Genomic DNA, 15,846 nt, shown 5'->3' with positions numbered 1-15,846 from the left:
TTAGCAGTGTAAAATATTAACATAACTTACGAGACAGTGAATAAGCTGAACAAACTCTTTTTGTATTAGGTTTAAATAACAAAAAAATTTTTGTCACAAGAAAATTGTATTCGTTTTTGGACAAGAAAAAACTAGGTCAACACCGTCATTATTGTATTTTACGTATTCAAATATTGACTTAAGGGTTTTATAAAAAATAAAAATTAAAAATGATTTATAAAACCCAAATATCAGAAGTAGTACAAAACTCAAGGATAGAGTAAATATTATTGTTCTTCCTTATTCTTAAATCCTTATTAAGATTAAATTCTTGGCAAATTACATTTTTTGTTCATGATGGAAAATTATCCACAGAGGAGTAAATCCATATTTGGTTTTCCATATTCGCTGAAGCAAGAAGTGTATCTGCAGATTTTGTGAAATTCAAAGGAGTGACATTGACGAAAAGTATTGGAAATAAACTTGGGAATAAATTGAAATAGTTCAGTCCTCACATTTATATTGGAATTCCTTCATAACTTTTAGCTTGAAACATGTCTTTACTGACGAGGTAGGTTCTGAATCAGAATGTAAATAACCATCTTCCATATACTTATTTATTTTGTCCTACCTCCAATACACATCAATAGCATAAACAGCTAAAGTATGTGTGTCATATGACTTTGTGTATACTGTACCTTTGTCAGTAATGGTAACTAACTTGTTTTCTAATTCATGATATATGATTTCCTTATATTTATTTACAGATTAAATGAATTGCTGACAGGTTATTCCCATGTGCCTTCAAGATTCCATTTTTCAAATTTGACTTTTTGACCAGTTTTTTTCTTTAATTTTTCAAACCAGTACAAGTTTTCTATCATATAGTTTCACATATAACAGATTATAAAATTGTTTTTGAATGCTTATAAAATAATATTTAAAATGTAAATCCTCATATAAATGTTGAATCTGCTATCTACAAACACACACACCAACAATTTGGTCTCATTTTTATGACAAACATTAGTAAACAAACACATGTATATCAAATTGTCATCCCTAAAATCGTGTCAGTACACATTTGGCTGTAGTTTTGAAACATAAACCTAGTATATATAAATATATATATATATATATATATATATATATATATATATATATATATATATATATATATATATATATAAAATTTCAATAAACATTAAATCACAAAAAGTACTTGCTCCGCCGGGACTCAAACCCGGATCTCTCACTTGCCGGGTGAATGTGCTACCATTACACCACAGAGCCGTTACTTTTTACAATTCACTTATTTGTATTTAGCCTTATCTGTCACATATGCGTTTAAATAACCAAACTAACATATGATCGGAAGACCAAATACCTGTCATGTGACTTTTATTTACATTAATAAATTTGTATAAATGGCAATAGCCGAATGGCGGAGCAAGTACTTTTTGTGATTCAATGTTTATTGAAATTCAATTTGGCTATTGCCATTTATACAAATTTAATAATGTATATATACTGTATATACACACATATATATATATATATATATATATATATATATATATATATATGAGAAATTTGTTAATTAGGAACTACTGTCTTGTATATTCTTGTAGTTCAGGTAGGTTCCTCAAAGAGTGTACACATTGCCTCCCGGCATCCCTTGAGAATAAGCCTGTGCAATTTGCAGTTCTGTAGGTAGTCTATACTGCACATGTTTAAAATGAGAAAATTTCCTTTAAATGTTTAAATGCAAGAAACATGTAAACTGCAGCTATGAGCAGTCATGGCGATAATGCAACAAGCGAGGAAAAAATACAAAAATAAGTCAAAAATCTCAAGGTAACTGTAGAAACATTCATGATGAGAAATGTACAGGTTGACCATCTGTGGTTACTGACGAATTTGTGAGTGCAATTGAGACAAAAATTCGTGAGAACATAAGATTCACAAAACCAGTCTCTTCAAGAAATTTCCTCAAGTATCTAGGTCTCTCCTAAATAACATTGTGCCAAGAAACCTATGAGTAAAAATTCAGAAAATTGTGCTCTTGATGGGTACTTAAACTCCTTATAGAAGTTAACAAATGAAAAAGATTGGAAAGTTCCTTGATCTTTTTGCCTCATTACAATGAGAAAAGAAATGACAAGTTTAGTCATATCATTACAGGCAATGAAATATGGGTATCTTATATCAGCTCTGAATCCAAGTAACATGTATTAGGCAGTTTCTTTTTCCCAGACAGAAATTGAATTTTACTTCTGCAGATTTTTAGGGTATTAAAAAGTAAATTTACAACAAAAAGAAGGGGGTTCTAATAGAACAATTAAGTGCAATTTAGTACTGTCCCAATATAGCTTCAAAATATTCCAGTGCAATATATGAGACAAACTATATGCTATGTTATCTACATGCTGCTGGACTGACTACGGTTTGTTCCGATCTTAGGGTTGAGTGAAAGCAATAATTAATCAAACTTAACTAACGAAACTTAGGTTTTGATTTAGGTCCTTAAAACTAAAACTTTCTGAAACGTACAGTATGAGTTAATACTAGTAATAATAGAAATAATACTACAGTTGATAGAAATTAAATAAACCTTTGTCAGATATGGATTAATTTCTTGGGGCTCAACATCCGAGGCCAACCTTAACAAAATCCTGATCCTCCAGAAAAAAGCTATTAGAACACTTGCAGGCCTAGGCCCTACAGATAGCTGCAGAGAAGCGTTCAAGTCACTTAAGATCTTAACCGTCACATCACTCTACATACTTGCAGTTGTCATCTACACCAATCAGCTGGACCTTCCAAGAAATGAAGACATACATTCATACAACACTAGGAGAGCAGCCGACTACAGTCTTCCTATTCACCACACAACAACATTTAGCAAAAAACCTTCATACATTGGCCGCAAAATCATCAACTCATTGCCACAAAACCTTAAGGACAAGAGAGGAAACCAGTTAAAAAATGAAATTCAGAACTGGCTAGTGGAGCGACCCTTATACTCGACCAAGGAGTTTTTTGACCTTTTATAAGATGACAAAACATTACACAAAATTAATATAAATAGATACATAAAATTGTAAAGCAAGATTACCACATGTTGACGCCATTGTATTTCTTAAAGAAATTGCAAATAAAAAATATTGTCTATTGTCTATTGTCAAAGAATATTATTCTTTCCAGAGTATTTGACAGCAGGCATCAAACCTCCTACCCCCTTCTTGAATATGTTGTTGGGCCTAAAGTAGTGGAAATTGAATGATGCAATATATATGATTGTTGGGAAAATGGACAAAGTATATGGAAAAAACCAAACTAAAACACTGCTACTTCTGTCTTCCTTATAAATAGTAATTATTTATGTAAACCTTACAGTCATTGAACCAAATATTTTAGATCTTTATCCATATTATGCACTACATTTATATAAATGAAGTTAAAAGTTGTGTAGCATAAACCAACTTACCTGAAAGAGATAGGCGTCCCCAAAGGCTGTACTTAGGCAAAATATGTAATCCCTCTTTGGGTGTTCAGGGATAGGCTGCATAATAGCGCCATCTACAATGATGAGGTGCTTGGGAGCTGCTTCAACAGATCTTCCTTCGCGAGAATCACATGGATAGAATAGCAGAGTCGTGCCCTTCAGACACACCCAGTAGCCCTTCCAGCCGCGCTTGCGTGCCAACTCAATTTGGTGTTTCTTGCGCAATAGCCACTTCTTGACACTGAGGAATCTGCAACAGACGCACAATATTATCAAAGGTTTGTCTGATAATTTGAAAATAATATGGATTCAAGATTTACACCAATACAATGGAAAGGGGAGCAGTTTAGGTCAATCAGGTGTTCAGTTCTTGCTATTATCTTTTGTTACCGCATACCGCAATGCACTGCAGCTGAGAAAGTTCATTATGTTAACAATGTCAATATTGCATAATAACAGAAGGTCTGTATAATATAAAATTTTTTTATAAAATCTACACTCAAATGTGATATAAGCTGCTCTCAAACATTGTTATTTCACATGGACATTGGCTCTTTTAACTCTAGTGCTGTGGCCATACAAACTTTCTAAATTGGTGTGCCCATTTCAGACAGTTTGCATGCCCTCATGGTAAATTCTTAAAAAACACTAACTGAATGAACTATTTTGTTGCATATTATTTCTTTAGGTAAGGAATGCTCTTTTACAAGTAGTAACTATCACTGAGATTTTGTCTTGTAGATTTATTTTTTCATGTCAAGAATGGAAAGCGGCATCAAGTTTTTGATAAAAATTCGTAATAGTAAAAAGATTTGTAACAAAATCTAAAATATCAAAACTGTGTCAAATTCTATTGCAAATAACATCATACAGTATACTTTTACTTCAATTAAACTATGACAACTTTTCTTTTATGAATTCACAAGAGTGAGCTAATTAGCATACTCACAGCTATATATACTTATCTTATTTGTAACAGTAGTTATAACATTCAAATTAATATTATTTTACTCCAAAAAATTAAAAACCTGCTTTTATAAACACACAAAATAACATTTTTGCCATAAATTTACCCTTTTTTGTAAAAAATTCTGAATCAAGCTAAAATATGCTCTTACATTTTATTTTTACAGTACTTTAGAATAATGATTCCTTATCTACAATATTTTGGCTAAAAGAAAATGCAATAACAATTGAGTAAATATAAAAAAAATAACCAAGTTAAAACAAAATGCGAAAATATCCTTACATTGAATCAATTTCACTTGAAAAAAGTTATAACTTGTAACATATAAATAAACTATGAAAACATTTATAAGACTTTTTTAGATCTTAATATGTACATATTATAATTAGTGATATTCCCCAAAATATAAACACACGAGTCTATGTACAATGTTACATAACAAAGTATTGGCAGAAAAATAAAAACCCTTATTATAGGTATTTTAGTCATCATAAAACACGTTTAGGATTTTTTTAGTTGTAATATTATTTTAGGCCAGAATTTTATAAAGAATTAAATATAATATTTAATTAATATCTAACATTTTATATAATGACATATTTTGTAAGTTCCGCTGTCTAAATCTTAAGATCCTTTTAAGTTACTTATAATTATTGATTCTTCTCCATGTTCTGAATGTTTCTCCAAATATATGTAGTAAATAAGAAATTTATACAGATAGGTAATTTAACTAACACACTTCAGGATAAAACTATTGTTTGATAATTCATAGGTATTGAATCACTTTACTCTGGACAAACAACCAATCTCCTTCAAATAAAATGTCAGTATCCCCAGTAAATAAATATTGTTTCTCTTCTGTTGCAGCTTCTTCTTTCCTCCCTGTCTGTTCACTCAAGATTTTACAGAATTGCTTTCGATTATCAAAACATGGAATAATCTTTTTACTATCATACTTAACGACTTTTCATATTTTAATGGTACATTTTAACAGATTTCTGTAATTAAAAATCGTTTCATCAATATTAAAGGGTTTTTGTTTTAACCAGATTACTTGGGTTCTAAAATTTAATTCTTATTTGCCCTACTAGATCTAAAAACAACTACTTTTTAATTTCTACAAGTTGAATCAGTATTTTGATTATTGATAAACTCTAAGGGAGTTCTGTTATTAGAACAATTTCTTAACTAATGCATTATTAACCCTACAGGGATATCTTGAATTTTAGGAGAACCAATCAAGATAAATCTGATTTCTATAGCAGAGCTAAAATGATCTGTTAATAATGGTTCAAGATTCGAGAGCCATTTTGCATTGTATAAGCACACAACATCGTTCTTCTTCAAATCATTAGAAAAACTTCCCTTAAGAAAGACATCAATCGCCAGCCTCGCTAGTTTTGGAGATCAATATAGTACGGTATCAAAAGGGTTAATAATATGAAATGATATTTTTTCTCAGATCATATTTTTCTTAACTTGACAAATTTAAAGATGGCAAGAAAATGAGACTGATTTGAGACTGTTCACAACTTATCGTGGGGATAAAATTGGTGAGCGAATAATACAGTTGTGCAGATCAGATCTGCTCCTAACTTACTTTGCTCATGTCAGGCTAGAGTGTGTAAAAGATAAAAATATAAGGATGTCTTATTTTACAAGGTGAGATTGGGGCTAAGGATTCCTATCTGACACTTTAACTGAGGACCAAGACGACTCCCAAACCATCACCAATGGCCAGGTAGAGTGGTTGCAAGGACAGGATCGAACAGCGGTTACTCAGTCAAGCAGCAGCGAAAGTTTTAAATATTCTCTTAAAATATGTATAATTTCAATAAACATTGAATCACAAAAAGTACTTGCTCCGCCGGGTATTTTGTGATTTAATGTTTATTGAAATTAAATAAGGCTATTGCCATTTATAAAATTTAATGTATATATAAATATTTACTCTTCCAAGTAGATCAAAGTTTATAATAAACAGAAAAACCAGTTTTCATGTTTTAATTTTCTAGTTATATACATATAAAATGGTACAATACTATTATAACCTGTCTGTCAAGTATATTATTAAGAATGTAAAAAGCAATCAATAAAAATTGAAACATATTAACTCTCTCTTTTTATAAAACCAATAGAGAAATTCACTAAGAGTTAAAACAATCAACAAAAGTTGTAATATATAAAGTGTATATTAATTTCAATAAAACTAATTACTTAAATATAACTATTACCAAAGTCACATCCTTCAGAAAACTGTAATGGGACGGAAAAAGACCAAGTGAGATAAAATAGTTGGGAGTGAGTAGGTATGTGGTAAGCTTTATCTCATTCTTTTATCTTGGCACTTTATGATGTTTGCTTTATATCTTACATTATCATTCAGAGCTCAAGGCAACTGTTAAACATATGAAAAAAGACATACCTGCGAAATTCCTGGTGTATTTTACAAATAATTATACACTCATTGAAAAAATGTAAATAAAAATATATTTATTTGTGCGTTTGTGAATGATTTTAATAACGTGCTTGTGAACAAAAAAGTCACATTGATTATTAATTTATGCATAAATCTACATATAAAACTTGAACAAATTGTTTAATAAAGAGTTTTTTAATGGACTTTCACTTACCCAAGTAAAGGCCATTTAATACACACACTGTTATTTTAACAACACTTAGTACAGGTCTTGTCAGAATAAAAGACAGTGAGTGTTGGCCAAGAACACAAAACTCGTAATGAGTTAGAGACGCTAAATGCTGCTAATTTGTAGCATTGACACATCACAAATGGATGTTCAAGAAGATTTGGCTTTATTGCATAAGTTTTCTTCCTCTTTTTTATAAAAAAAGGACTAAGTATCTTTTACTGGTTCTAGTTTTAGTGTTTAAAATCACACTTAAACAAATTTACCTCGACACATCTGGAAACTTGTATGGTTATACACAAAAAACAATTTTGGTCTTCTGTGACACTATTTATTTTGTGACTCTTGCCACCCCAGTAAACAAGTTTGTTTAAATTAAATGTCTATTCATCAATGTAGCATCAGGTGTGACCAAAGAAAAGGGCAAACTTTTGCCAAATTTGGCGTACAGGATAATTAATGGAAATACAGACAAATAATTAAAATGCTCATATATTTTCAATTTTTTGTTTTTAACCCCCATAAATCGATTAAACAACAAAAACAACATATACAAAGAAATTAATTGTTATGATAAACATTCAGTATTGTCTATGTTTAAAAATATCCTTCTAAAAATAATACTCAAAAAAGATTGTAAAATCGATATTGTATAAAATTCAACTAAAACTGGAAAAGAAATCATATAAATGGCTTGATTTTTGTACAAAATTCAGGACAGTTTTACTTACGAGTAAGAGATTTCACACATCTGTTATATTCAGTTTATTTTATTTATTTATTCATTATTTTTTTAAGGTTTTCTTACACAAATTATTTTCATCTGAAACTGGTTGTTAGAACAATTGTTGAAGTTCTTGCAATTATATTAAAAACTTTCCAGTCCAGTTCTTTCAAAAAAATATAATGGTGTTTGTGTAGTGGTTGCTCAAATAAAATCTGCAAGATAACACATTTAATTGCAGTAAAAATGCAATTGAAACCATTGAGACAGGACAATAAACTCTACCAACCAATAAATTCTCGAAGACTGGTAATGTACAAGAAGTTAAATGGAATATTTTGGCATTGTTTATCTATTCTTGTCAGAAGAAATTGGTATCAAATAGTTTAAAAAATTAAAGATTCCCAGATTAAAAATTTCATCTTGGAGCAACTTGAATGTAGTTCTGAGCCAGTGATTGTCTTGATTATCTTCTTTATTACATTGGTTTTTAACCTCTGATCTACCAGTTTTAGCACAGGGTATGGTATAGCGCTTGGTCTGGTGTTATGGTTTAAATTGTTATTTAACTCTTGACCGTGATTATTATGGTCATGATTTAATAATATATGCCTTTAAAACATAAAATAAACATAACACAAATCAAGTGGATTTATTTTAAATAGTAAAGCAAAAAAAATTAAATGGGCATTTTGGGTTTGGTACATTTATACAAGAATACACTGATCTCAACAATTTCCACACAAGCCATTGTTATTTCATGAAGGTCTTTCCACCTTTACCACAGACCAGTGATTCTCATATAAGAGTACACCAGAATACAAAAATCCCTAACTTCAGCCGCAGGAAATTAACCAATGACACCAAGGCCCATTCCCATGTCTGAGAGTAGCGCCTTACCCCCATGCAACCATCCTGGCTTTATGTCTCAAATGTGCAGATATTCCACTTATGATTTCGCAATACTGATTCTTCGCCTTGTGCTTCCATTGACGATTTCGGTTCTATATCATCGTGTGGCAGAAACATTTCGTCAAAGTAGGCCAATTAGAGAGAGATAGAGAGTAGTTGCTTTCAAAACTAATTTCAATAGGTATCTATTGTATAATAACACAATGTATAATAACAATGGTATAATAACAAATATAATATAATTTAAATTTAAATAAAGATGCTTACACCAGAACTGTTGAAATAGCATTGTCAATGCTTTAATTTTAATAATGTTATAAAAAGACTATTGTCAATGAAACACACATACACAAACAGATAAGGAAATGACTACTTTGACAGTGAAAAATCTTTAAGCCGAGTGGTGAAAGAGAGCTCCACAATAGTTCAGTTGTCCACTCCTAGTAATCACTCATACAGCAATATTCTGATGTTTGAGTACGTTGTTTTGGTACAGCTGGAAGTGTGCCCAAACGGCAGTATATTGTACATCAGATTGCTGCAAAATGTTAGTTGTTACTTGTCAAGGCTCAGGCACCAGATAAACTTTGGTCTCCACAGCAAGAACAAACTGTATTTGGGACACTCAGCAAAGGCAGCATGATCAAGATTGAAACCCAATAGCCTCAAACTAATAACTTTATCTTCAATTATGCTCAATAAAAACATGCTCCGCTATGTTCTACTTTTAACTAAAAATACCTACTTCAAGTATACTTTTCTCTTTTCATAAGTACTTTTGACTATATAACGTTACCAGTATCACTTTATAATTGTAATTTGACGAGAATATGCTCTCATTTTGAATGTTAGATAATATAAAATATATAATTAATCATATTAATATTAGAAATGAAAAGTTTATGAAGATGTTTAGATGTAGGAAATTTATTCATATTTAAATGGTCGATTAAGCTAATACATTGGAATTGTCATACTTTCATACAATTTTATATTTGACTCCAAAACACTGCTATCTAAACTGAAAAACCAATTATTCTAAATCGAAATCCCCAGGAGGGGTCACTTCTGGCTAGTATATATATATATACCTTCCATTTGAACCTACACTGGATAGTTTAAAAAGTTATGTGGTCACATCTGGGCAACTCTATGGACGTCCAAAAGTGGCATATCACTAACTGCAAATAACGACTGTTGGAATGAATGTAACCACCTCTACCTACCTTGGCTAGGAAAGACAGGAACAAAGCTAGCCTCTAACCCTTCTTCCAGATTGATATGACTGAAATGCAGTACCCACTATCTCTGAACATTGTGGATGTAGCATGTGAGATCCTGATAGGAGCTGCCCCCTATTCCCAACATTACTCATCCTGAATATCCTGTCAATTCGGGAGCAGGTTCAAATGTTCTTTTAGGATTAGGTGCAATTAAAGGTTTCCTCAGTTTCTTGTTTTAAGTGAACAAATCTTAAAATAGTTTAGGAGTTGGAATATTTTAAATATCCATTACTTATCTCAGGTTTGACCGAACAAGAATTTGCCTAGATTACATTCCTCTTATTCAGCACGAAATTTTGTGCAAATCCACAGGTAACTGCTATTATTACTATATCAAAAAGGGTTGTAAACGAAAAAAAGTTAGATTCAATAAAACAAATTTAAAAACCTACTTAAACTATATTGTTGCAGAATTGCAAAAGTCTGTAATACAGAAATGAAGTTTGGCATCGTACCCTTTTTGTAATGGTTCTTGAAAAGAATGTTAATAAAATAGCAACTTACATTGGGGAGTGGAGCTAAGTAATAAGTCTTCCTTCCAAACCACCAATTTTGAGATGGGTTTAAATGTGAAGATTGTATGTTTTATTTTTTTAATTTCCAGCTGTATGCAATTAAATTATGTTATGAGCAACCCAAGTTCTGTTGTTGCTAATTTTAACTTTACTATAAACTAGCTTCATTGATAAAATAAGTCAAGTGAAGTAAATGAGAATAGAATGCAACCCTTGGATACATTAACCCTTGAGTTAAAATGTCAGGATATGTTTAAGCTCTAGACCGCATTCATATAAATGTCATCAATATGTAGTAAATCCTATAGGGAGGCTTATTTATGATTAAAGTTGGTTGAATCAGTAGTATTTATGGAATAAGTGTATTCTAAGCATATCACACCTGCAACATTCTTGATGATCTAATGCTAAGCAATTCCGAGCATATTTAAATTTTTCATATTTACATTTAAAATACCACTATCAGTGCCATAATTTATTTTTGTTCATCATATATTTAGATTTTAGTGGATATAAAACTAAAATGTAACCACAGAACCTAGATTTCAAAATTACATAATTAAAATAAAACTTAAATCTTTACATCCATTAGCAATAACCAGTGTCGAATGTATTAAATTTATACATGTGTGTTTTTTCTGAAACACACAATAAATTAAATTTTAAAAACAATTAAGTTAATAAGAAATACTGTAGAACTAACAAATCATATTTTGATAAAAATACGTCTCATCATTCCTTTACTTACTTAAATTCTCAATGAACTTATGCTCTCTGTGTATATTGGTTTCCATATCTCTCGCTTTTTGTACTTTCAAATCTTTCAATAAGGGTTTTAGAAATAAATATTAAAATCAGTAGTGACAAAAGAGAGAAAGAGCCAAGGAAAGCAGCTTATGTTCATTTCTTTAGAAAGCTAATTGATAGCATGACAAAATCTGTATTGGTCCAGTTTTTTGTTTAATTGCTGTAGATATTAAGAATACAACTCATAATTCTGGTGCTACATATTAAGAAAAGCCCATACACAAACATAAACACAAAAAGTAAAGCTAGTGTTTTTTAACACATTCAATTAAATATTAAAACTAAATTAACTGTACACATTTACACTCAAAATGTAACTACCTGAAGGTGTATATTATTTCACATTTTTCAATCTATTAAACACAATATTTAAACTGATTCAAGGTCAGATATATCAATGCAGGATTATGTTGGGGATAGTTGCAGTTAGCTTTAGGTATAGCATATCTACGAATTCAAATATAATATATGTTATTTTTTCTATATCCTGTATAAAAATAATATACAGCAAAATAATAAAATTTATTAAGTCAGAAATATACGCCACTCAATTTACGAAGGGTTGATTCAATTTAGCTCCATTTCACCCTCCGCTTAGTACACCGTCAGATCTGATACTGTCACAGACTTGATTCCTGGAATCTGGAGGCCATGTATATCTGAAGGGATCGATACAATTATTATTTAGTATGCTGTCTCATGATTGTGCACCTGATGAGACCATCTCTTCATCTAAATTACACTAGATCAATGCTAGGTAAATCAGACATCTCTTTTGTAGCATCTAATATTATCTCTGATGTGAAAACAACTAAGAACTCATTGTGTTGCCGAGAGTATGTTTTGACTGTCTTTATCACTAACTGGCTAGGTGTGTTGTCACACACTGGTTGGCCTTCTATATCAGTACCCTGGTGATGCTGGTACATTGAAGGATACCAAAATCATGGCAAGTACTAAGTAGTATTGCCAAGGTACTCTATTGCTTCAGTCTTGCTGAATCCCTTCAGACAGAAATCCAGATTCCAGGCATCAAGTCTGTGACATTGTCAGATCTCTGATGATTCACTAAGATAAAATAAAGCTACTCGTCTAATTTTTTGTGAAAGTTTTTGGTTAATAAACTGATGATTTAATTTTTTTAATCAAAATCTCTATTTTTGTCCTCTTAGTATAAAACATATTTTAAAAATACTATTACTGGTGCTACACATACTGAAGTATTTACTTGATGAACTTGTAAATATTCATAAGTTAAACTATTCTGAATTATAAAAATTACACTATTCACATGTCCTTTACTTCAGTGTTAGTGGACTTTGATCTAAAACATTCAGTTATTAAAGAAAAATGTCAAGATACTTGAAGGCTAGAATTACGTTACTTAGAAAAAGTGTACTAGAGGGTTAATATGTGTTGGAGTCTGTTATTAGTTCAAAATTCATGCCTTAAAATTTCAAGATAATATTAATTTTAAAACTTTTCCGTTTGTTTACTCCAAAGTAAATGATGTATTAGAAATTTCAAGACCTAGAATTGCGTGGATTCGGAACAGGATTATTATCTAGCACCTCTGACTGTACACTGAAGTGTACCCAAGCATCCACCAATCAGTTAAAAAAAGCCTGAAGTCCTATTGATTCCGGAAAAATCTGCATCACCGCACCATACTCTTCTTACTACAACAACTTTGAAATATATTGGGCTCTAACAGGACAGCAGATATCCCTGTAGATCTGCAATAGGCCCAGAAATGCATGAGTTCTCATCGAAGACCATTCCTTTGATCATACTTATACTTATACTTGATATATATATATATATATATATATATATATATATATAACTTTTGATGTGAAGTTTACATCAAACCTGGGGAACACCTCTTGTAACAGCCAAGGGCCCAGATCTTGCAGTCCTCTCTGTTCCATCCAGGTTTTGTTTTATTTCAACGACCTGTTCTCTTCCCGTTAAGTAACTCTCAAACCACTTGACTGTAGTCCCTCCAAAACCAAGAGATTTAATTTTGTTGATAATTAAACTATGGCCCAAACAGTCAAACGCCTTACTTAAATCAAGGAAAACACTTGTAACTGTGTTCCCTTCCTCCAAATTGTCAATGATGTGTTCTATTAAATCGGTAAAAGCACTTGTGGTTGATCTTCCAGGGATAAACCCATGTTGTCTATCAGGCAGGAGATTGTTGAGTTTAAGGTGGTTTTGAATTCTGGTTAAAATTATTTTTTCTATGATTTTTGAAATAGTTGGGATTAGGGATATCGGCCTGAAATTTTGTAGCTCCTTTTTGCTTCCCTGCTTATGGAGGGGATAAACTTTAGATATTTTGAGTTTGCTAGGAAAAATCCCCTGAGACAAAACTTGTTGATTATATCTGTAATGGATAAAAATACTTCACCAATGCAAAACTTTAGCAGCTTAGAGCTCACGTCATTGATACCTGAAGAAGATGTTGACTTCAGTGACATTATAGTGTTAAAAACTTCACTGAAGGAAGTGAGTCTCCATTCCATAAGTGAAGTTCCAAGAAAAGAAGTATCACTCATAACAATGGCTCTTGATTGATTGTTTTGCAGTAGAGTTTGCTCGGCTATGTTGGAAAAAAAGATATTAAAGTGTTCACACAATTTGTCTGGGTCTTCTTCTACCTTTCCTCCAACATCAATCTGCCATCTTGACCCTGCACTGTCTATTCTTGAAATTCTCTCACTATTGATGACATTCCAGATGGCTTTAGATTTATTACTTGACTCAGCAATAAGGCTTTCATTTTCTTCCCGTCTTAGAGTTTTTAGTTTTAGATCATACATTTTTTTCTTGTTAAACGCATCCACTTTGTCTTGCTCACTTCCAGTTTTTTTATATTTGTCAAGCGCCAGGATGAACTCTTTTCTAAGGCTGTTAGCTTCTGGGTTGTGTAGGGCTAGAATTTTTCCTCTATTTTTTTTTTTTCGGTATGCAAATTTTACGTGGACATGTGATGTCAAGGGCTATTGTCAGGGTATCAATAAAGTTCATGTAAGCCTCGTCTGCTGTGGCTGCCTGATAAACTCTGTCCCATGATTGAAGTGACAGGATGTCCTTGAAGTGATGGAGGTTGTCAGGATTAAATTGTCTGTGAGTAGTTCTAAAAGCTTCATTTTTCTTTATTGGGGCGTCAACGTAGCAAAGCTGTCCCATATGATCTGAAAGGCCCGTATTTTCCACTATGACTTTTACTCTGTCAGTGTTAAGATTGGTGCAGACAATGTCAATGGAAGTAGCAGAGGTATTAGTGACTCTTGTAGGAGGCAACGGTATTCTGGTTACATCGAAGGTGGCGAGTGCTTCGCATAATGCTACATTTTCTCTTGATGGAAGCAAGCAATTTACATTGATATCACCAACAATACAAATTCCACTGTTGTCACAAGGAAGTAAGCTGAGGGTATCAGTTAACAGGGCCAAGGCATTGTCAAGAGGAGCACTAGGTGGTCGATATATCCCAAGAATGTATAAACATGATTTCCTGTCGAATGTTATCCTGATTGAAGACATTTCACATACGAGTTCTTCTGAATGGTCAGCAATATTAACACTCTCCACCACATTAGCCATGTCAGTGTGCTTGTAGATGGCAACACCACCTTTCCTGTGACTCTCTCTGCAAAATGCAGTTACCAGACAGTAGTCCACCAAGCAAACGTTTTTCAAAGTTAATTCACTTAGTCCATGTTCTGTGAGGACAACTAAATCGGGCTTGTGGATGTGTAAAAAGTGATATAATCTATCGATTGTATTGCACAGCCAATCTATGTACATATCCAAACAATACTAAGTGTATGTGTTTATCAGTGGCGTAACTAGACAGAGTCGCCCCCCCGCAGCGTACTGAAATGCGCCCCTCCTGTCGGCTCCTAACACCCCCCCCCCTTCCTCCTACTGACCTACACGCATCGTTATAATTATAGCCTACTTCCCCTGGTCTACCTTTATTCTCATGATGTTCACTCTACTTACGGTAAATTGTAATAGAAAACAAACCTTAAATTACTTTTTAAGAGTGGCTTTAAATTTGTGTAAATAGTTGATAGTCCCGTGCTGTGCAATGTTTATTTTTATACATTTTGTAAAAAGATCAAAAAGGAAAAGAAAACTTTAAAATGAATTTATTCATCATAATTATTTATTAATGAAACTATCTCAAACATTTAAAATAAAAATAGAAAAAATTGTAGACATGTTAATTATTTCCATTTATTTAAACCCTCTCCTCTTCTTAAAACTGAAATATTTTTCAGCTAACATCTTCAAGTTGATCCTACGAGCCCGTTCATGTTCTATGCTCAAGACTCCCAAAGCGCTCAGCCTGGTATTGGTCATAGTGTTTCTCAAATAATTCTTTATGAGCTTGAGTTTAGAAAATGACCTGAAAATTTATATAAGATTAAAAAAACTATGTTGTTAACATATATGCCATTTTCAGGTTATAATACAAGTATATAA

At 31.9% G+C, this 15,846-nt stretch overlaps 1 protein-coding gene across 17 annotated transcripts in view; it reads right to left on the bottom strand.

Annotated features, from left to right (window-relative positions):
• The window catches only part of LOC124357111 (protein still life, isoforms C/SIF type 2), a 911,156-nt gene that overhangs the window by 73,156 nt on the left and 822,154 nt on the right, over nt 1–15,846 (bottom strand). For all 17 annotated transcript variants that reach the window (XR_006921921.1, XM_046808566.1, XM_046808571.1 and 14 more), the window contains one exon: nt 3,470–3,737. Coding sequence is in view for 16 of the 17 variants with exons in the window: in XM_046808566.1 (XP_046664522.1) it covers nt 3,470–3,737 (268 nt within the window). In the remaining variant the exon portion in view is untranslated. The remainder of the gene's footprint in view (nt 1–3,469; nt 3,738–15,846) is intronic.

The sequence above is a fragment of the Homalodisca vitripennis genome, chromosome 3, assembly GCF_021130785.1.
Source record: "Homalodisca vitripennis isolate AUS2020 chromosome 3, UT_GWSS_2.1, whole genome shotgun sequence".
In the NCBI taxonomy this organism is placed as follows: domain Eukaryota; kingdom Metazoa; phylum Arthropoda; class Insecta; order Hemiptera; family Cicadellidae; genus Homalodisca; species Homalodisca vitripennis.
This window is presented reverse-complemented; position numbering and strand designations above follow the sequence as displayed.